Genomic DNA, 24178 nt, shown 5'->3' on the forward strand with positions numbered 1-24178 from the left:
AATGAATTCCGCCAATTTGTCCACATTTCATTTATATCTAAGGAAATATCGATATTTTGTACTGATTCGCATTCCCGTATATCATTTATAAATGCATTTTTGTCAAAGTTTTTGAAATTTCTAAAAGTAACAGTTTTATGTTTAATAGGTTCCTTAATTGACTTCAAACAAGTATATACCAAGAAATGGTCACTGAGGGCAACTTTAGCTACGTCACTTATAGTATGTTTGTCAGGCATTGAGCTGAGAATAAGGTCAATACAAGTTGACGTCGTTTGAGTAACTCGTGTTGGTTTGGTAATTAATTGTTGCAGGGAGAACATATTTTCGATCAAATTAACTGGGTTCTTATATAGATCCTCATCAAATTTATAATCAATATTTAGATCACCCAGAATAATCATTTCCTTGTTTTCAGCTGATGCCATTTCAATAATATCAATTATTTTATCAAAGTAATCACTAGTACTATCCGGCGGACGATATAATGCATAGATTAAAATATTATCGGATTTTTTTCTCGTTAATTCAATCCAGACACCCTCCACAATGTCATTACTTAAGTCATGTCTATCTTTAAATGATATACCGTTTTTAACATATATGCAGACCCCTCCGCCCTTCCTATCTCTTCTATCGTGTCTAACTACTGTATATTAAACCCATCAATACTGACATAAGCGTCGGTAATATTCTCGTTTAGAAAAGTTTCGCTGATGCATAGAATATCAATGTTTAGTTTATTTAAAAGGAATGTAAGTTCATCCATTTTATTTACAATGCTCCATGGATTTAAATGACCAAGTTTTAGACCCCCGGCTTTTGCCATTTTCGTAGCACATTGATCATAGTATGACGGTCTGTTAATGCTTTGTCTGTCGTTTATGATAGGTCTAATAACATAATTATCTAAATTAGAGTTAATTTTGTCATTTACAGATTTAGTTTCATTGTTCTTACTTGATAGTTCTGCTGGTTTCCCGGCACTCGTTACATGGCCACTAACCTAGTATGGTCTTGATTCACAATATCTAGCCAAGTGACCGACTTGATTACATTGATAACAAATTGTCGGGCTGTCGTATCTGCAGTTGGCGCTGTTATGGTTCTGACCACCGCAGTTAAAACACCCTCTATAGTTCCGGGTAAAATTACGGTTGTTTTGACGGTCCACAAAGTTCTGGGTTCTTTGGCTTACAAAATTGGAGTTTCTTTGATTCGCGAAGTTTGGACGCTTTCTATTGTCATTGCCTTGAAATCTTCCGTTTGGATTTTGTTGTCGTCGTTGTGATGGCTTGATGAGTCTATGATAGCTATTTATGTTGTGAAGGAGTTTTCTCGTACCTGCGTTTGATAGGTGTAGCCCTCTCCTGTCGAGTAAATTTCGATTTATGCGCGATCCTGAGATAAACATTGCTGTATTATCTACAACTGTGAATGTTTTTTTTCCAGCCATTTCCTTTATTTCCCTGTTAAATTGTTTTACTCTGTCATTGTTGTCTTCGCTGTCGGTTCGGGGAATAATTGTGGATATGATTTTTGTAGCGGTAGGGGCTTCGTTCTCAATTACATCCATTAATAATGCGTAATCAGTAATACCTTGTTCTAAGTCTGCATCCTCAGTGCAGTTATTAGTTCCAACATGTAGAATGATTGTACCGTAATCCTCCAGCTCAATATCATTTAGTTTGGTTGAAATGTCACCCAATGTTGCTCCTCTCATGCATTTGATGTCGGTATTCTGTAGACCCTTTTCATTTATATCCCTGATCATGGAGTCTCCTAGTAATAACGTAGGCTTTATGTCACTATTGCGCGTATGTTCGCCTGCATCGATATGTTTGGTGGTTGTAGGTCTATTTTCATTTCTTGTAGTGTTTCCAAATCCAATTGATGTATTTGCCATTTCAGTAATAGCATCATTCTGGCTGTTGATAATGCCAATGAGAGCACTATTTTTCGATCGCAGTGTAGCTAATTCTTGTTCCAAATCGTTTAATCTTGTTGGTAAATTTTTACATTTAGAGCAAAACCAAACCGTTTTTTTGCCCTTTATGCTGATACATCGCCTGTGGTAATGTAATCCACACAAGGTGCATTCTATAAAGTCCGTGTTGCCAACTAAATCACAACCTTCGATACATTGTATGGTGTCCTTGACTTGTTGCGATGAGTCATCCGATCGATTCTCATTGTTATCTTGAGATCCCATTGTTTTAACGGCTTTGTTTTGGGTATAGTGAAGATTCACTCAAGTGTGACGATGAGGATAATGACAGCTAGGCCTCGGTGCTGTCAAGCTGTCAATCACCCAATCAATTTGACTGGCTCCTAGTCCGTCCGATACCCGAAACCCAAAAGTCCCGTCAAAAAACTATAACCGGCCTGGCCCTGGCTACATGTAATCGTTCTAAAATTTCGAGTAATTATGTTTCATATTCCCCAATCAGCACATCTTCAAGTTTTGATAGTAAGGGGTTTTCAAATTTTTTCTCTCCGCTCACATATTATTGTAACTCCTCTTCTCTATCTGTTAAAAGTCATTATGGTTATTTTTAATTTCCATTATAACAAACCTATATCCTTCCTTGTGGTTGCTTGATGTATAGTGTGTAATGCATTATTTGAAATATTTGAAACCATCCTTAAATTAGGTGTTTTTGTACTTTTATGTTTTTTAAGTAAACATTTTTAGATTTTGTTAGAGTGCTATATGGCCGATAGAGCCTAGCATTTGTTAATCATTTAAATTATCATTTAGTTTTAATTTACCTTTAAACAGCCGTATAAGTTGCTTATCATCTTCATTCAATCCGTCTGAACGGGTGCTTTCCTCTTTCTCGATGAATTCTTTGATGAACCGGAGGGCGTCCTGAATTCGGCAAATTTTATTCATCTTAAGTGCATCATTATATTTCTGAAATTCCATTAAATTAAAAAAAATAAAATAATAGTTGCTGTATGATTGTGATTTATAATATTAATAGAAAAAAATAGAACTTTAAATACTACTGTAGCTAATAACACATACCCTCAGGTGTTCACCACCTGTCCTCAGCAACCGTAACAGGCTATCATTTGATGTAACACACTCTGGGGAATGAGATATGAAATTCTCTACACCTTGCTCATAAGAACTAGTTCCTTTGACAGACTTTGTAAAATTGAACAAGTCTGCAAGTCCTTCAGACATGGTACCTAAAGAAAAAACAAATAATATTGCATGTATGAGAAAGAGTTACTATCTAATCTAATTATACCACCGTTGCACAGTGGTGGCTACCCACCTGAATAAAACAATACCCTTCTGAGTGTTGAATTTTCATTATTAAAGGTGACTATTAAAACTACCGATTTATTTCTTAATCATTTATATAAAATACAAAAAAACATATAAACATACAAATAATAATATATTCATTTTTATAGTTACCTAATATTATTGGAATTGTAGTTTTAAAGTCCTTATTTGGACATAAATTTGATTTATTCTAAAACTTCAACAAAAGTAAATATAGGAAGATAACGTCATGTAAACAGGTACTACAGCAGACGATGATTAATCTTAATTGTGTAAATCTTTCTGTGATATCACCCCACACCATTGCATATATCCGAGTTATTATTTTAAAGATTTTTGTAGATTTACTTTTTGATTTGTTGAGTATTAACTGGATTAGCTGATCTCGTTCATTCATTAGTGATTCAAAGCTTTATACTTACCAAATAATATGACAATTTAAACCTGCAAATCCTAAAATCTCTATCCATCGTTGTTATTTCATGACTAAATGTCTAGTTTATACCGACAAAGAGAAATATGGCAATGTTTCGTACACTTTTATGCACATACTAGACGCAGGTTTTAATCAGATAGATAATTAATTAAGTCGTAATATTTAATAATTTTTGTACTTTTGTTTTTCAATTATATTTAAGTTAAGAAGTAGGCTTTTGATATATTATAAATCACAAACTGTAAAGGCCTTGGTCCCGTGTACATATTGCACGTGAAAAACTTGGTACACTATTCGAAAAGAGTAGGGGATTATCTCCTGGTGAGATGATCTGGTATGCGCTGCACTGCTGCAGTGGGTTCGTAGAGGGCCCAATCCGAATTTCCTCAGTTTCCAGTAAGCTTAAGGATCAGTATAAATACCTTTACCTTATCTTTTCCTAGTGGGAACCAAGCCTTAGAGCTATACATCTTAAATTAATACATCATATAGATTATTCATTCTGATAATAATAATAATATTACTCTATCAAGACTATTCATGCAAGTTGTCTATTTCTCTACTATGAATAGTTGTATCTCCTTTGTTTCTTTCTACATTTGTTCAACCTCTCCTTAATGGCATTTATGAACAATCGAGATTACTCATATTGCCACAATGACTTTCATTTATTTCGGTTTGATTATGATAGTGGTTACTTCATGATCAGTTATGTTGACTTTCAGAGTAAATGGTACTTTAAATCATCATGATAATATTGTCGTTAAAATCGTATGAACTAATATTGAAGATTTTTCTTCTACTGACTTTTACGTCTTCGATACTCATTGAATTAGATGAAGCTCTATGTCTTATAATGACAAAGATTAAAAGCAAAAAGTAATGCTATACTATAGGCCCTACTAGTTCAAAAGCTTATACTGTATAAGTATTGTTTTTAATTGGATCATCCCGTTATTGTTTATTTCTTTTGGCTTGGTTCCCACTAAAGCAATGAGGTAAGTACAAAGTAGTTCGAATTCAGTGAATTTTTCGAACTGTAGATTATGACAGATGATTGTTAAAAAAGGAAGTCAAAGGTTCCAAATTGAAAACATTTGTGAATAGGAGAAACTGGAGTTACAGAAACATGTCAACATTTTAGGAGCCTGATGGTGCATTTGAGGCGACGCGCTTAACTCGCTTACAGTATCATGATATATTATCAACAATAAAGCATTGTTACCATAATGACAGACGAAAAGTGTATTCAAATTGTAAACATTTTTATAACATTAACGCAAAATAAGATGCTCAACAATGTTTTCAACTTTCACTATTATACAAAATACATAAAAACATAAACAAATAATATTATTGAGTTTAAAACTTACCTAATATTATTGGAATGGTAATATTAAAGTCCTTATTTGGACATAAAGTTTGATTTTAGTTTAACAATTAAGCAACATCAAATAAAGGACGATGACGTCATGTAAAAGGTAGATTATGAATAATTAATAATTGTATTACAGTTACTGCATTGATTGCTGTGTACTGTCACCCAATGTAATGCATACGTATCCGAGTTAACTTTTATTTTAAAGACCAGTGTAGATTTACTTCGAATCTTAACTGGATAATAACTTAACCAAATAATATTATAAGAACTTATACCTACAAATCCTAAAATATCTATTTATTTGTTTATACCAAAGAAATATGACTATTTAATATATGTATATATATTTCGGTTGGATTATAAATGGTTACGTCATTATCAGTTAAATCATAATTATAATTAGTATGTTTACTTTCAGAGTAAATAGTGCTTTAATCATAATTATACTGTTTGTTTAAAATGCTATAGATAATCTAATCAATAGTTGAAGATTTTTCTTCTACTGACTTTACGTCTTCGATAATCATTGAATCAGATGAAGCTCTTTGTCTATGTCTTTTAATGACAAGGATTAAAAAGACGACAACAGCAAAAGCAATGAGTAATGCTATAGTAAGTAGTGCTATTACTACTATTGATACGGTCGATCGGCCATTGTCTTCTGCCGCTGGTTTCTGTTCAAAATCTTCAACGACATGTTTGATAGGAGCCACTGTAAAATTAAAAAAAAAACACATTAAAATAAATCGCGATTGTGAACGGACTTTGCAATGGGTGTGCTACATGTACAAAGTAGCAAAATGTGAACGGTATCCATCTTTCTATGTTTGTAATTTACGAACATGCTATACACCACAAGCTTAACAAGTTTGTAATGAAAGAAGCGTAACATAAAATATTTGTTTGCCATTTTTATTTCGTCTTAGTGCATTTTACAAGGTATTGGTGTAAACATCATTTATACGTTTCTTTATTTCTTTACCTGTTGGACACTTTCCATCGTTTACAATAATGTCATCTAGCGCTAAGAAACCACCGTCATCACGACCAATCACACCTTCGAAAACAACCTTAAAAGATAAAGGAAAGTCCATTGTGATTATCTCTTTGTAATAGTCATATATCGGGTACCTACAAACGATACGTCTCGTACGTACACAAATAGGTGTTATAGTTATTTTTTAGGGTCTTTTAATTTTCGACAACCTAACATAGCACCTATGTAGGAATTCCCCCATTGTTACATAATGTCTGTGAGCACTTTTACCAAGATATTCCAGGTCCAGACTCGTGTACATTAACTTTTGATCTTTGTTTATGTTTGACGATTCTTAAACTATTCTTAAAGTAAAAACTCACCTTGAAAGGATTTTCACTAGCTTTAATGTTGACAGATGTGTTGGACCAATCTGCTATGTTCTCGCCTGCGAGTTGGTAAATAAACTCCTCCTCACCACCAGAAGCTTGTTTGCTGTAGATATTGATTATAAAGTCGCCCATTGTTATGTATGAGAAGGACAAGCAACAATCCAGATTGGAAGAGACTGAAGGCGTCATAATGATAACGTGCTCACCAGATCGTAAATCCGACGCATCAGCGAAGATAAAAGACTTCTGTCCTGTAATGAATTTAGCACTTTTAGTGTAGTTAGACTAATCATAACAAAAATAATATTTGAGTTCGTAGCACTATAAGCTACGAATAGTGTAAGAATATTATCACACTATACTGTGTCCTAATAATTTTTCACTTCACTTTATTCACATATACATAAACAGTACAATATTTGAAAAGGAGCCAAAAAAAATAGCTTTCGCTAATCGAGGTTTGACTCCTGTCACAAAAACAAATTAGTCAAAATGCATAAATTTTGATCAAGAGCATGATCTACAACTTACTAAGATGTCTAAAATCAGTACAATGAAAGCATGTAAATGAAAGCATTAGAAAGAGAAATTTCGTTTGCTAAATACCGACGACTGTATTAGAACGTGTTAACAATGTGGCAATGTTTATTAGGCTACCTTTCGACATGTTCACTTTCGGGTCATCGTTGTCAATCGTAGGATCAAATTTGATTGATGAAACGTTGAAATAATTCCATTCTGAACCACTACCTTCCTCTTCAAAGTCTTTAAAGCCACAGCCGTCAGCTCCGTTTTCAAAATCACACATTGTTTCATTTACTGGAAGAGGATCTTTTACTTTTGGTGGAGGTTCACATGATTTAAAGATTAGCTTGACGTCATCGATAGCAATGTCACCTTTGTAGCCATAGCCAACGGTTCCTTTGAAATAAATCTGAAAACATAACAAGAACGATTAATAAGAATAAGTAATACATTATGAACAAAACACATTATGAGGGCATGAATACTTATAAAATAAATGTAACCGATTCAGGTGAACATCATTTGAACTTGACATTAAAAAGGATAAAACGAGTATAAAATACAGAAAGACAGAAAAGTGTTGACATATTGATTATATTACGCATTCTCTATAACAGATTAAGATTGCAATCAGAAGACGTGATACTGAATATTGTTTATTGTCGTTATACATGCTACGGCTTGTGAATCGGGTGAAATTGAATGAGTAAAGAGGTGAAATAAATTGTGATAAATAGCAGTTTTTAAAGATCTCGTTCGCTCTGATTTTACGCTAGGCCTAGCCAGCCAAGCAACACGTACCTGCAATCGTTCAAATTTCATGTTTTTACTGGAGGCTTACGAAAACGAATACGTTTTTTTGTAACGTATTCGTTTTCGTTATAATCACTATAGCATGTCATTATTAGCCTACCGCCGTTGTTACAGTACTTTTAAAGCAATTTGTCTACCTTGCTAGTGTGCTCAATGAAGTCTTGATTGTCATCCATATAGTTTGTGTTCAGTGGCACCTCTGCCTTAAGCCATCGTTTACTACGTTGTCCTTCTTTCCGCCAAAGTCTTTCGTACTGGTTTACTGCTGGTATATTTCGATATATTTCAAGACTGCCAGTGTCTTCACCAAACATAGTATACCAAAACTCAATACAAACTGAGGTATTGATAGGCTGAATGAGTGGGGTGGCAAGTAGGGCAATATCTCCGGGCTTTCGTGGTGGTGACGTTTCGATGTACACATAACTTCCTGTAAAAGAAGGTATAATGTTACATGTTTAAAAAACACTTATTTTGCGCTTATTTTGTATCTCATTTCATTATCATGTTTATTGTATCTGTATATGTTTTTATTTTGATTTTGGAATAAAAATGTCGATGATTGCTTTATTAATTGATTGATTGATTGATACTATTTGAATAAGTTTGGACGAACATGTTTATTATAAGGTACTGTAATTGTTTAACTAATTCTAAAATAATTAAAATTAAAATATTTCGAAAAAAAGTGGGTCATTTTGAAATATCATAATAGTTATTAACTTTCACCAAAAATTAGTCGAAAAAAAATCATTTAACTGAAATACAGACGTTTTTTGTTACTACTGTATGCATAATCATAAACCTTCCTCGCGATCTGTGTGAAAACACCTTCTCAACCGTGACCAATCCTAATTAGCATCATGCATAATGCATACTCGTGGTTTGAAATCTTTGTTTATTTTCGATCGCGACGATTTTCCAGACGAAATGTAGTCAAATTAATTTACCTGTTAATTACGTAAACTTGTTGTTTTTGGCTCAAATTTTCGACTTAAAGTGAATAACTTTAATATTACTTTGAAATGGCCAATTTTAATTTAGAATATTTTGACCTTCATTTTTTGTGTTTCAATGGACAAAATATCTTTAAGAATAAATTCAGAAAACGAAATGATTATAAAATTATTCATTTTAAGAAAAAAACAACACTAGATAATTCCAAATTCATTGCTTATGTCAAAACCAAATAGTTTTTAATCTGCAACGTATCCAATTTTGGACTACTTACCTTTTTTCGCGGCGCTCATTTCAAACGTATGATCAGTTTGTGGTCCTGTATCATGAGTGTCAGTCAATCCACTGTTTATCCGCCATTTAAAGTCAGACTCTCTTCTGGCTTCGTCTGCTGGTTTATATCCGCAAATATCATTGTCTTCGAACTCACAATCAATTGTCGATTTCCACTCTTGTTCAATCACTGAAAAAGTACTTTACTTGTTAATACTCTAAAGGTGTACTAAAAGTTCAATTCAAGAACAACATGCTGCATTTTAATTTATTGTGACAATAATGATACTCATTATGGTTATTATCTTTAGACGACTGCCATTTTTTAAAAAGATTCTTGTAATGCAATTATTTGGAAATCGCATTACATTATTGTTTTACTCATTATGTAGGCCTATGTATTTGTTAACATAAAAGTTAATAGAGTCCAGTCCGTTCGTATAGGGAATATGCCTACATAAATGTTAAATGTTCTTATCAAAACACTAAAATCTGTGATTCCCAAATACATAATGTCTAACCATTGTCGTGCATATATTTTACATTAAAGGGGACTTCTAAACGTAGGCCTACTTACCCTTTGAACACTTTTGTTTAAGGATGATGATGTCATCGATGCCAATAGAAGAATATACATTCTCCTGTGATATTGGTTCAAATACAACCTGTAAGGAAGTGTACCGAAAGAACTATTGTTTTAAAAAAACGCTACAATAAGAGATTTCATCAAATTTCACCAATAAGTAAACGATTGCCTCGTCTTAATGTCACTCCGACATTTTGTAAGAGTTTCGGAGAAGCGATCTCTTTTCTTGTGTCTTTCTTGTATGGATATCGCCCACTTTAATTATATTTCAATAATTTACATACATGGTGATGAAGGGCTGGTGTTGCCCGAAAGCTCTGCAATTTTTTCTGGCTTTTACTTTCTCGTTTTCATTTAGCCTATTGCTTATTTCCATTGAGATCCAGCCACTGCATGATACCCACAGAATTGCCATTCTTTTTAGTAATTTTCGTTTGGATTTACCTACATAAATTCCATATCATTTTTTAGGTTAATAATTAGTACTACAGTACATGAGAAGAGTACTGTAGATGGTAAATTTACTTACATAGAAATCTCCTTCAGTCGGTGGAATATCAACACTGGCTTTCATCCATTTAGCCGAGTTTTCACTTCCATATGATCTCCATATTGGATCGACTGGGAAGTGATTGAGACCGGAGTCTTCGGTGTAAACGTTTAACAGATTTGATTTGTATGAATCCATGTAAAAATAGAACTGTAAACATCGTTTATTGCCTGTACGTTGCATAATAGGAGTGCGAAGAAGTCGCTTCTGATCACTGTATGTTGTCCTTGGAAATGATATGAAGAAATAATGACCTAAAACGTAAAAAAATAACAATTCAATTTTATAATATATAAATTTTCAACATAATGTTTTTGAAAATTACCTATTATTAATAGAAATTTATCAAAAATTGTTTATCTTTTTTTTAAATCTGGGCCTACCTGCCGGTGTCCCGTACGTATGGTCATATGTGGGAAGTAAACTATAACGTGTTGACGTGGATAACTGCCAGGCAGGCTCTTCAGCATCTGTGAGATTAACAACCATCCTACAATCTTTTTCAAAGTTACAACTGAGTTTCTCAACAGGTACATCTGTGAAAATTGGCAGAAAATTATTAATCTATTTTATTCAACGACTATAAAAAGGATTGAAAGGTTAAGCATATTGTGCTTTAGTATAAATAAGAATGTAGAAATCTTGTTTTGTACATTATTTGACGGAATTTGAATACACACGTATACATAGCATCCTAACGGAATTTTCTAATCTCAGCAATCAATAAAAAACATCCTTGCAATGATTGAATCATGGCAATCTAAGTCTAGTTTATTCTCATGAAAACTTCCCAAGTCGAACACGATGGTAACTATTGTAAACCTACATACGATACCAATTATTCTAACATGCGAAATAGACCTTGGATAGAAATGTTTTGAATCAAATAAAATAAAATTTACCGTGACATTTCCCTGGTGTCAGCTTAATATTGTCAATTGCAAGAAAATTTTCATATAATTTGTAGACAGCTTTGAAAACTACCTAAAGAACAAAATCATTACATTATTTCACTACGATGGCTGCTCTAAGGATGATATACAGTATACTATTATCTTTCAAAACCCCGCACAGTATCTTAAATCATTTTAGTTGCAACAGCCAATCAGAAAGTAAATTTATTTATTTTTAGAACATGTATGTTTTATCATAGACAATAGAAAGTACTATTGACTATGGTTTTATATGTTCATATGAGATTTTGAATGCTAAATATGATCAGAATGAAATATTACACAAAGTATATTAAACTCGCGTGTGTCATTTTTTTTTAAATATTTCAAAATACTTATATACAAACTGTATTCATTATTATTTTTTGGGAAATAAGAAAAACGTTTTCCTCCTGTAAATGTTTTGAAAAGGAATGGTGTTTACCAAATGAAGCTATACTAAATATAATGGTGACACAGTGCATTACTTTGTATTTAACAGAAAATATAACAAATAATTACCTTAAAATTATCATTTCCTTCCATAATGAATGATATTTTCTTACTCGTCCATAGAGGTGAATAACCTCGTTTTAGTGTTATAATTTCAGTGATTCCAGTTGAATTCTGCACACTGATACTAAGGTGGGCTCGTTGTAATATATATGAAAGCGATAAACAATGATGCCGTGCTGGAATCACAGGTGGGGAGATCAAAGATATCTGGCTATTATACGGAACTGTATCGTAGAACACAAACGAATTGGATACTGAAAAATAACATATAAAGTTAATGATAGTGCCGATAACAAGGTTATTAATTCTGATTCATGTATTCTTTGCTAATTTAAATTAAAAAGTGATACATGGGCAATTTGAGGACAAATAATTTGAAGCCGACAAGGAGGAGTTGTCTGAATTGTCATTGTGGGTAAAACTTGACGGCTGGGTCATGAATACATGAGGAGGGGGGAGGGCTATAGAAAAAATATGCTTAGTTTTGTGTCTATCTTAATTGATTCAATTATTAAAGTTTTTTAACGAACGTTACATAGATTAGTATTACAGTAGGTAAACATACATTTTGTCAGACGTTCCGGAAACAATGACCTCAGGCCTATGTCAACTTCTGTTGATTTGCGGTCATAGTGCTCCCAAGCTGCATACTGTTTATTTCGTGTAAATCCACATTCGCCAACACCACCCTCAAAATCACAATCAATACTCTTCACGGGTTCTGGGTCTGGCACAGCATCACAGGCATATGGTAGAAGCTTCACGTCATCGATAGCAATATCCCCTCTATATCCTTTACCGAACGCAGCTTCAAAAGCCACCTGATAGCTGGTAGTCATATAGCCTCCACTCCCATAATCGTTTACTGCCACCTTGGCAAGTTTCCACCCGCGTCCTTTATTTCCAAGCTCGTTAAATAAAGCGCTGCTCGTTGGGTTTAGTCTGTACATTTTTAGATGCCCAACATCTTCACCGAACATGCTATACCAAAACTGAAGGCATAATGGTCCGTCAAATTTGGGGATGATCGGTGTTACAAGCTGAGCCCTGGAACCACCAACACTTGGAGGAGATGCTTCTATGTACATATAGTGACCTATGATAAAAAAGATAATATTTAATCTATTTTCAATAATCATCACTGAAGTGTGATTCATTCGTAAAGCTAGATCAATCAATTATTATGATGTATTCTTTGCGGTGTAGAAGAAGACCAATTGTTTGCATCAGTCTGACGCTGTTTCTGATACTACTTTAGCGTTTGTAAACTATTTAGGAACTATTTAGACAGATCAACTTTATTTTAGGTGGAAAGGAACACATGCTGATAACCATGTCCCAACCAAGACATCTCAAACCGATAAATATTGAGTAAACAAACTTTAATATCATATGAAGGGTAAATAAAAAAGTTAAATAATTTCTATTGTAAAGTAAGATACATAAGACAACAAACTTACTAACCTTCTGTTGTATTTAGGGTATGATCATTGTACGGACCGGTATTCTGAGAGGGCGTTGTTCCATTTATTCGCGTCCATACATTTGAAAACTTATTTTCGTAACCACATAAGTCATTGCTTTCAAAATCACAGTCAATGGTAGAATGCCAAGGAGCTGGGGTTACTAATTTAAAAAATAAAATTATAATGAATATTACATATTTTACGATCACGTGTAATACATAAAACGAAGAACAACTGTACTTTATAACTTCCTCAACAAATCCTACAATGTCATTTTACTGTAATCATAGCTCATTACTAAGAACAACATACGTTCAACATTCACCCAGAAATGAACGAAAAATAAAATACAGTTCATTCAATATATTGTATTCTCAACCAATGCTTGATATTGAAAATAATATGTATCGGTACCACGTATTTTATAAAAAATTACCTGAGGAGCAATCTTGATCCAGAAATACGATATCGTCTAATGCTACGTCGACACGTCCATCATTGTAACTATTGACTCGCACGGATTGAAAAACAACCTTTTTAGAGAAAACATATAAATATGTGTACCTTGTTTCTTGAATTATTATTAATTACTGGGTTTATTGCGTACTATTGGCTTTAAATTTATTCAGTGAAATTATGATTTTTGTGTACATAACATGTTAACACGAGATGTATTTTTGACATTATTATCAATTGTTCAAGAGCTTAATATATATATTTAGATTTTAACTGTTTCATTGATTTCAAATCTTTCATTAAACATTGTATTTTAATTGTATAACTATATGCAATACATTTGATATAAAACAACAACATTTTAATCTTATAAATATGGTAACAATTATATAAGTAAGCGTTGCTTAGATTTATATAATAAAAGAAAACAATCAAAGAAAGTGCAAGAAGTCCTACCGAAAAATCTCCATCAGTCGGAGGTATATCAACCTGAGCTTTTGTCCACTTGCTATATACATTCGAGCTGTACACCATCCATGCTGGATCAGTAGGGAAAGCAAGAGTCGCATCATCTATGAACACGTTCAGATGATCCCCAACTCGTGTAGTATGCATTGTGAAATAAAACTGCAAACATTTTGAGTGGCTTTGTTGATGCATCTTTGGAGTTCGGAGGTTTATTCTGTCATATTCAGTAGTTCTAACAATATGTGCATAATGACCACCTAAAATTGTAAGTATACAATATATCGTTACACCGTACTGTACAATTTTGATAGATGAGTATTCTTTATTTCTAATAAAATAAATTGAATTATTTAAACACTTTTCTCCTGTTCATATCAAGTGTACTAATTAATTTTAAGGGTTTTTGTTCCTTTATATCTCTAGGCCATAATCCACAACATTCTCGTACATTTAGTACAGGCTCAAAAACACAACGTAAAATATAGGGTGAGCCGAGTCTTGCAAAATAGAATGGATTTTCTTAATTAATCTTTTTATTTAAAAAATGGAATGTATCGAACTCTGCTCTATTCAAAATATGCGCGGTACATACGTTTTGTTCCAACTGATTTGTGAATAAACTGAAAAGGAGAATATAATTAAATTACGGGCTCTTTGAAAAGTGACATAATGAACAGAGAATACATGGAATTGTCCTTCCAAATCGAATACCTTTCCATAACAGTTTAGTTTGTAAGGAGAATCACTGAGAATTGTGATAATGATAAAATAACAATTATACTTACTGTTGGTTCCTGTAGTGTGGTCAGTATTCGGTAAACGATAGTACTGTTCAGAAGATGCAGGAGATTTAAGCCACAAATGGGATTCGCCTTCCCCAAGTGAATACAGACAGTCAGTCTCAAAATCACAATTGGCGTTGTCCACCACAGGTTCCGGAGTAGTCACCACTGGAGTGTCTGTAGTCAGTACTGAAAGAGAGTTTTTTACGTTTTGAAATTTGGTAAAAAATAACCTTTCATCATTCACCTCGTGACATTATTTGTACTATTCCACTCATAAACATTCATTATTTGTATAATATTAAATGGAAGATATTGCAACGAAAATGTTTGTATTTGAAACAAATGCGTAATAAATACTACACACATACCGAGACAACAAACGTCTTTGATACATATCATCGGATGAAGTGTCAATTATTGACATTACTTGTCAATTTAAAAATCACGAGTAATGTCAACCTCTTTCATTATATTGGTGGTGTATCCCCACAACAGCTTTTAGGTATAATTTTTTTTATTTAACTAAAGGACCTAACAACCAAGTATTTTATAAAGTTTAAACTTTCCAACAATGTTTATCTACTAGCATGAACATTCATTAGAATAATCAAGTACCACCATATTTAAAACAAAATATTGTCGTATACAGTTTACGAAATATAAGTATTCCTAGCTATCTATGCGGCTGCCTGTAGTTGAACCAAGGCAATCTAATAGCAGGATGCTGAGATCTGGAGACCAAAAGGTTTATCTGTGGCTGCGACATGATCAGTTCCATAATTATGTACTGTTGGTATTTGTCGCAGCCAGACATAAGATCAAATGACTGTTACGAATTCCTATCTTTGCTCAGCTCAATGTCCTGTTCGTGGATTGCCTTGGTTGGCAAAGCTATAGACCCATACTTACACATTTCGCATGAACCTTCGAAAATCTCAACGTCATCAATACAGTGTATACCTTCACCCATACCTCTAACCGCTTCAAACCCAACTTTGAAACTATTTACAGTTGAGGGAACTTGGAAATACGCTCTGTGCCATATTTCACTCTGATCATTCTCAACATTAAACATCAGCTGGGATTGTTCGTCATGGTATATAAAAGCATTGATATCTCCGACGTCATAGCCACTCAGGAAATACCAAAATTTAATACAATGGTCATCGTTGTCCGAAGTTGTATTGAAGATGGCTGATACGATGCGGGCTCGATGTCCAGGTAGTTTAGGTACACGGCGTTGATCCATACAAATATAAAAACCTATACAATTGTAAAAGTAGCAAACTATACATTATTAGTCAACTTTTATAGTTTCTTTTAAAACAAGCAACGTTTTCTTATCTGATTTTCGTATTAGTAACAATTACCATAAACTTTAATTTGAATTGTCTACCCACTTACCGTAGTCTTCACCAAACGTATGATCTTCATCGGGGCCGTCTCCAGAAACACCATCTTGAGCACTGTATCTTTTCCAGTCAACGTCATCACTGAGGTCTTGTTGGTATCCACACAGTTCTTCGTTTTCAAAATTACAAGATATTCTGGGTTCCAAGGAATCTATTTGAGAAACAGCAATTCCTTATAGGCTAGTCAATCTAGCATTTTGAGTGAAACAAATTGCAAACAGAGATTTTTTTTTTTTAAATGGTTACATATGATAAGGTGATTATTTTTTGAGCATCACACCTCTGACACTCATCCCGAAGGTATGCAAATTAGCTTAAATATGCAAATTAGGGTGAAATTACAGGGTTACCATATCTTAAAAACTACTAATCATAGAGAGTTCATTTTTGCACAGTCTGGTTCAGAATATATATATTTATATTTGCTCTAATGAGACATTTTACATAAAAATGTCCGGAAGTACCAAATTTTGACCCTTGACCCCATTTCTCAATATTTACATAAATATGTGATTAAAATGTCTGTAGAGACTTTATTTTGGACTCAATGACTTGGATATTGTTTTTCAATATCCCCCATAGAACTGTATTATAATTCCCAAAATCACAACTTCGTGACGCACCTCGAAAGTATGCAAATTAGTAGTACAAGTAATATTAAATATGCAAATTAGGGATTGAAATTACAGCGTTGCCATATCTCGAAAACCGCTAATGCTAGAGTGTTGATTTTTTCACTAAAATATTTAAAATGTATATATTTATATTTGCTGTAATGAGACATTTTACAAAAAAATGCCCGGAAGTATGACATTTGACCCTCGACCCCATTTCTCAATATTGCATTATAATGAAAACTAAAATGTCTGTAGAGACTTTGTTTTGCCCTTAAATGACTCTGATACAGGTTTATAATAGCCAACATAGGAATGTTTAGTAAATCTCAAAATCACACCTGTATCACTCACCTTCAAAGTATGCAAATTATTAGTACAAGTTACATGAAATATGCAAATTAGGGGGTGAAATTACAGGTTCCTATATGTATCGAAAACCGCTAAGGTAGAGAGTTGATTTTTTCAAAAACTTGTTCAGAATGTACATATTTATATTTGCTCTAATGAAACATTTTACGAAAAAATGACCGGAAATACAACAATTGACCCTTGACCCTATTTATCAATGTTTGCATACATAATGCGACTAAAATGTCTGTAGATAATTTTTTTGGACTCAAATGACTCGGATACAGTTTTCCTATCGTCAGCATAGGACCTCTTTGTAATTCCCAAAATCACATCTTTGTCACACACCTTGAAAGTATGCAAATTATTAGTACAAGTTACATGAAATATGCAAATTAGGGGTGAAATTACAGTCTTCCCATATCTCGAAAACCATTAATGCTAGAGAGTTGATTTGAATTCAGAGTTGATTCAGAATGTACATATTTATATTCGCTGTAATGAAACCCTATTTCTCAATATTTTCATATAATTCAACTAAAATATCTGTACAGACTGTTTTGGCCGCAAATGCCTCAGATACAGGTTTTCTATAGCCAGCATAGAACTGTTAGTAATTCTCAAAATCACACCTTTGTTACTTCCCTAGAAAATATGCAAATTAGTAGTACAAGAGGTGAAAGTTGCCATATCTCTATCGGTCATTAGCGTTTTTCGAGATACATAAGGCTGTAATTTGCATAATTTCAAATAACTTGTACTAATAATTTGCATAATTTCGAGTTGCTTGACTTTTGGAATTACTAAACGATCCTATACTGGCTATATAAAACCTGTATCCAAGTCATTTGAGGCCAAAACAAAGTCTGTACATACATTTTAGTTGCATTATATGCAAATATTGAGAAATAGGTTCGAGGGTCAAATGTCATAGTTTTAATAAATTTTTTTTTCGATAATGACCCAGATACAGATTTTCTATAGCCAGCATAGAACTGTTTAGTAATTCTCAAAATCACACCTTTGTTACTTCGCTTGAAAGTATGCAAATCAGTAGTACAAGAAAGTTGCCATATCTCTTTCTCTCGGTCATTAGCGTTTTCGAGATACATAAGGCAATTCATTGTAATTTGCATATTTCATATAGCTTGTACTACTAATTTGCATACTTTCAAGGTGCTTGACTTATACTGGCTATATAAAACCTGTATCCGAGTCATTTGAGGCCAAAACAAAGTCTGTACATACATTTTAGTTGCATTATATGCAATTATTGAGAAATAATAATAATAATATCCTGGATTTATATAGCGCCTTATGTTGTGATATGACGTATCTGTTTTCATCGCGTAAAGATATCTTTAAACAAGGCCATATAGATGGCTGCAGTTGCGTGCTCAAGCTACTGTAGTGTTTACCGACCGACCAACCGATCAACATAGTGAGTTAAGCAGTGATTTACTTCACAAAATATATATTATCAGAAATTTATAAAATTGTAATTTTCTTAATTGGTTTTGTTTTTAGTATATACTGTAAAATCAAGTCTAGAATACAATACAATGTTATGTTGCAAAGCATGGATTAACATAATTGTAATATGTTATATACAACCTATTCCTTTCCCATTACTACTTCATTTTCTTTTTTAATTTTTCTCGATAAAAATAGTTTATCATGTAGTTATGCAGTTTTCAATAATTTTGGTTAAGATAATTTCCTCAAAGAAAAATGAAATAACAATACCTATTTTCAAATTTAATCTCTTCCCGATTAGTTTCCAGAAATGTATCAAATTGCGGTAATTTTTATGTGTTGTTTTAGTTGATTTCTGTAAAATCAATTGTTTTGAATATAATACTTGCTTCCTTGTTTCTTTTTGAGAATTATGAAAACATTTCCTTATATGGTCATATACTTTTAGACCAGCACTTAAAGTGATAAACTATTTAAAATTATAAATTAATAAGTAGTTAAAACGTAACTTGGTCTGTGTTGAATTAATCAAAATCACTAAAAATACTTAGCCGATTATCGGTACACCATCTAAGTATCATCACAAAATCCGTAATACAGCTTCAAATGTGTTTCTTATGCGACGCCTGTATCATCCTAACCTAACTATTAACTATAATTTAACCCCCATGATATAGTTCATGAGATGCTGTAACACTGGAGGCTGTCTATGATGCAGAACAAGTATTTTCATATGAGATTCAGTACTGAGAATCGGGCGTAAGGGTCTTTCACACCTGTTCCGGCACAGTTCCTGTCTGGCTACAGCAAACCTAATCCAACGTCAATGTTTTGTTTTGATGCATAGCCGCGTGGAGGGTCGGCGTGAAAACGAAACACTCAAATTCGGTTTGTCGGCTCCGGACCAGAACTGTGCCGGAACAGATGCTGAATGATCCTTTAAATAGGCCTCCTCGATATAATTGAATTAATTTTACCCGTATGCATGTTTATATATTTCAAATAAATTATAAAGCATTCCTAACTTACATTCACTGTTAGGACATACACTTTCAGATATATGTACATTGTCAATTGATATTGAAATTCCACTTCCTCTATTTGCTTCAAACACGACCTAAACATAAAACAAAATTGGTTTAGGGATTATTTTTTCTGTCTAATCGAACTTAAAAATACCAACTAACATGAATATGTTGGTCGATAGTATTCACTCTCGCAGAATCATAATAATCTTCTCGAACATTTAAAACAATCATACAGTAAAATAATAACGGGTGAATAACTCACTTTAAACGGATGATCGCTTGTCAGGTCTATCTCTATGGGACGCCAAACATTTCCCATATCACCCGTTATTTGCCATATTGGCTCACCGAAGTAGGTTTCATTCCAGCTTTGATAGATGCTAAGCGTTCCTGTCCGCCGACTTCCAAAAATGTTGTACCAAAAGGTCAAACATTTTGGTCCTCCGTTATATACAGATGAATATTCTGGGCTTAGAAGTCTAGACACACCCGTTGAATATGCGTACATAAAGTATCCTATAGATAAAGTAGAAAACATAAATAAAGAGTTAGTCATTCAAATAGTGAAGTGAATTTTCGGTATGTGCTAAATAGGGAGGGACGAATAATTAACCATTAAGATCACGCCTCAGCTGTAATCTTTTTTTTTATCCAAAATGATTTGAGCGTGATCTCTATATACAAGACACCAAACAAACAAACAGGATAGGATAAACGCAGAAAGTTTATGCAAAAATGTCACGTTAGAGGACGTCTTTCATATTACTACTATGAAATTGTCCGTTTACACGTTTTAAATGATTTCGTTGAAAATATTTTTTCTTTTTCTTTTTAATGTCTAGAACACAATAAAGTCATTAGCTGTGGCACACTAAATTAAATATTTATGTTTTAAGGCAGCTGGCCCAATTTAATAGGCCTACCTATAAATAAATTCCCTCCGAGGAGTGAACTTGAACTTAAAAACGTGTCTGTCTACGAGATACTGTTTTGCAAAGCGTGCCGTCGCACTAAAAATTAAACATTCCGTGTCATTTACGGTACTTTACTAGATTTACCGTTCTACTACATTTTGTTACTTACAGTATCTGTCAAAAACATATGCTTGTTAATAAGTTTCTTTTTTTTTTCATTTCATAACTTGAAGGTGGTTTATTTTTGTTATAGTCAAGATACTATTTTTTATCAGATCCTATCAGAAATTGCCAACGGCATACATTCCTGCCGCAATGGGTGACTGTTTAAACAAACCTAATATATAACGGTTATGACTATTTTACGAGGTGTATGTAAAAAAAACACATATGATCAGGTTTGAGCCGATTTATCTGTTTGGCTACCCGATTATGAGTGCTTTCTCCACATATATGACAATAGTTGCCCATTACAGCATCTCGTGTGTATCCGACATGTTGTGCATAATAGTAGCCTAAGAATCGTAGTATTGCAGCTGCGGCATCAATGGCTTTCCTTACCAGATATTCAGTACCTTCCATTGATGCTCAATGAAAAACACTACAACCCGTAACCAACTCGTCATAGATTCCAAGAACTTCAGCCCGGAGATACCAATGCAATGTCTCTATGGTATGAGGTAGGTCTACATAATATACCTAATTTATCGCATCATACTATCTACAGTAGAATAAGGTGCCATTAGATTAAGTGATGCGTGTTAAAGCCATTTTTCATATCCTGTCACTTCCGAAAGGCGGAAACCGTTTCTGGTACGTCCCTGCACTAAAAAACATGTTTATACATCTAATTGCTTTCCGCCTACTGCATTTTCTTCCTGGGCATTGTACACCCGGGCATTAACATATTGTATTAGTTATCGGTTTAGGTTTGATAGAGCTGATTAAAGCGATAATTATAAATAGAGGAACAATTATGTTAACGCTATACATAGGGTACTCACAATTTAAATAATTATATCAATTGCAGAAATAACAATATCATATGGCGCCTATACAACAATAGGCCTATTAGCTTATATTTTATTTGAGAATACTTTCACAAGTAATTCTCGGGTGGGACTCCAACCCACGACCTCCAAATCAACTGGCGTTCATACATCTAGACTACCGAGCTTGCGTAGTAAGTAGGCAGCGGGTACTGCACCAACATGATTGTAATTGTTTGTAACTACACTACGTCAGAGTAGAGCAAAACATCTGACCAATTAAACCCTGACGCAAATGTACTCCACAGTAGTTGCAAACAATTGCTATCAAGTTAAATACATTTTATTTCATATTTACAATCAGGAAATTCAAAATATGCATGAGATGGCGAAAAGGTGCCACAATTGTGTGGCTGAATATAAACAGATATACCAAAATGCTTTCTTAAAATTGTTTCCAACAAAAAAGAATGGCATTTTAAACTTTAGGACCTATTGAATTGAATATGACTTACCGGTATAATTGCCGTTCAGACTATCAGAGGGTAGTGTCTGTACACCAATATTGCCTTCTCCGTTCCATCGAAGCCATCTTCCATCATCTGTTTTATCCTGCTTTATCCGACACATGCTTTCCTCAAAATCGCATATCAGTTGATTTCGGCGTCTTGCATGTGCTGTTATAGCTAAAAGTAGTAACAGACAAATACTTAATGCACCTTTAGAAAACATGTTGATTTCACTGGTACACTGATGAGATCGTCAGTTTGAGTTTTGCAAGTTTACTATCGTATCGATTCAAGTGTGTGTCTTATATAGGCAACGTCCTTGCAAAATGTTAGTTTGATTGGTGCGTGAGAATAGGATAAGAAGTACACCGTACCATCCAGGAACCTCTTGTGACCTTTACTGACGTCACATTGTTTTTCTAAGTGCTTATTACCTGTTGTACCCAAAGCGAGTATACATTTTCAATGTATCACGGTACCTCATGGTAGCTAAAATACAAAACAGAAAAAACTATTGTTTTTAATATGGGGATTTCTTTTTAAAAAGTAAAAATGTACTAACCTTACAGTTTTGTTGTTCTTTACACAAACCGACTTCATTGGTTTGTAAATCTAGATGAATTTTACAATCACACATTTAAATTGTAATTACAACCATGTGATACATATATTGTTAAACCTATCATTTAAAAACAAAATATTATAAACTACTATCATCGTAATCAACATTTTACATGTTTCATGTTATTTCATTTCATTTTCTTTTCTGTTTTTCATGTACATATCATTTTCTGAAACGTCTTGAAATTAATTAAACAATGTAATAAAAATACCAAACAAAATACTTGCATTCCAATCCTTAGTTCAAGTTAAATCTTCTAGCCAGTAGGCGTACGGTTTATACTGTAACTCATGCTATTTCTCAAATGACACAATGTATACGCACAATAACGGATACCTTCATGTAATTGGCAAGTTATTTGCTATTAGATAGTACGATGGTTTCTGAAAAAATAAATACATAAAATAATTAATGCAGAAAATCCTCATTCTATGCAGACTCTTACAATACAATACATGATTTAATATTTTATATGTATTCATAAATATTTATTTAGTTATATTAGACTATATTTTGTTATACTTTGTTTGAATTCATTTGTAGGTTTTCGTTAAATGTCCTACCGTAGACTCTGCCCCCTCGTCCCCCCTTTATACAATATCAACAATTTCTAGAAAAAAATATCGCTTTTTAATTATCAAAAGCTGATTGATTGATTGAATGCATGCTTGATTGCTTCCTGACATTTATATCAACGTACGTCAGCAACAAAAGCAAATCCGCCTTACAATGTGTTGTGTTGGGAAACTTCTGACTGTTAAATCAATTAAGTTGTTACTTAAAAACATAATGTCACTAAAATTGTCTAGAAGATCCTCTTTTATTGAACTTAAGACACTTGATTGACAATTATATTGTTCTAAATTTAACTCATAATATTTCAGTGTAGGATTAGGTCCGGTTTTAGATTTCTAACGATTAACAACAGTGATGATAGTAAAATAACAATGTTAATAGTGATGCCTAGTGGGATCAGAGGCTAAACGTATTTTTTAGCTCAGACCCAACCATGATGTAGAGCTGTACTGGGGACTTATATTTCATTTCATAGTTCAAAGTATAAGTGCATTTTCCAGGAACTAGTAGCTCTATTTTCGCGCCGCGGCTTTACCCAGCTAAAACCCCTGAGGACATAATCAATAAGAAGCTTTATCAACGGGAAAGCTATATATCTAAGGCTGACAGTTTCGCAATTTTGTAAACTCGATTAATTTATAGGTCCAACCTGCTGGACCCAAAAAAACGTCTGGGAAACGAGAGTCTATGAGGGCTCACGGTTGAACGATTTTGGACTCTCGCCCTTAATTGGTTGAGGCAGATCAACAGACTGCGTAAGAATTTTGTGTGTGCCGTTGTCTCTGAGGACTGCATGTCCTGGCATGTCCAACACACGTCGGGAAAATAATGTATTGAAATTCTTTGAATGAGGTTAAATAAACACTCTTTTGTA

General features: G+C 33.5%; 2 protein-coding genes across 2 annotated transcripts; both read right to left on the reverse strand.

Moving 5' to 3' along the window:
• Window positions 1–2507: 2507 nt before the first annotated feature.
• On the reverse strand, window positions 2508–3698 carry LOC144854626 (antiviral innate immune response receptor RIG-I-like). Its single transcript, XM_078712559.1, has 4 exons — window positions 3650–3698; window positions 3032–3198; window positions 2773–2917; window positions 2508–2530 (listed from the first exon to the last, which is right to left on the reverse strand). The coding sequence occupies exons 1-4, from the start codon at window positions 3696–3698 to the stop codon at window positions 2508–2510; spliced, it is 384 nt and encodes a 127-aa protein (XP_078568685.1).
• A 1287-nt stretch (window positions 3699–4985) lies between these two features.
• On the reverse strand, window positions 4986–22366 carry LOC144853787 (MAM and LDL-receptor class A domain-containing protein 1-like). The gene is made up of 21 exons (XM_078711618.1): window positions 22113–22366; window positions 19957–20210; window positions 19696–19783; window positions 16218–16376; window positions 15723–16076; window positions 14814–14999; window positions 14017–14285; window positions 13541–13637; window positions 13103–13264; window positions 12204–12734; window positions 11645–11892; window positions 11093–11174; window positions 10574–10726; window positions 10170–10444; window positions 9632–9719; window positions 9056–9244; window positions 7962–8254; window positions 7144–7420; window positions 6478–6737; window positions 6101–6188; window positions 4986–5830 (listed from the first exon to the last, which is right to left on the reverse strand). Exons 1-21 carry the CDS (start codon window positions 22327–22329, stop codon window positions 5592–5594), a joined length of 4509 nt encoding a protein of 1502 aa, XP_078567744.1. The 5' UTR covers window positions 22330–22366; the 3' UTR covers window positions 4986–5591.
• Window positions 22367–24178: the final 1812 nt, after the last annotated feature.

The sequence above is a fragment of the Antedon bifida genome, chromosome 10 (assembly GCF_963402885.1).
Source record: "Antedon bifida chromosome 10, ecAntBifi1.1, whole genome shotgun sequence".
Classification (NCBI taxonomy): Eukaryota; Metazoa; Echinodermata; class Crinoidea; order Comatulida; family Antedonidae; genus Antedon; species Antedon bifida.

Coding starts and splice junctions, on each gene's coding strand:
- LOC144853787 (XM_078711618.1), bottom strand. CDS start 22,329: ATGTTTTCTAAAGGTGCATTAAGTATTTGTCTGTTACTACTTTTAGCT. Junction 12,735..13,102: donor TACCCTAAATACAACAGAAG/GTTAGTAAGTTT, acceptor TTTTTATCATAG/GTCACTATATGTACATAGAA. Junction 10,727..11,092: donor GACACCAGGGAAATGTCACG/GTAAATTTTATT, acceptor CAATTTTCACAG/ATGTACCTGTTGAGAAACTC.
- LOC144854626 (XM_078712559.1), bottom strand. CDS start 3,698: ATGAATGAACGAGATCAGCTAATCCAGTTAATACTCAACAAATCAAAA. Junction 3,199..3,649: donor AATACTCAACAAATCAAAAA/GTAAATCTACAA, acceptor TTTTTTCTTTAG/GTACCATGTCTGAAGGACTT. Junction 2,918..3,031: donor CAGGTGGTGAACACCTGAGG/GTATGTGTTATT, acceptor ATGGAATTTCAG/AAATATAATGATGCACTTAA.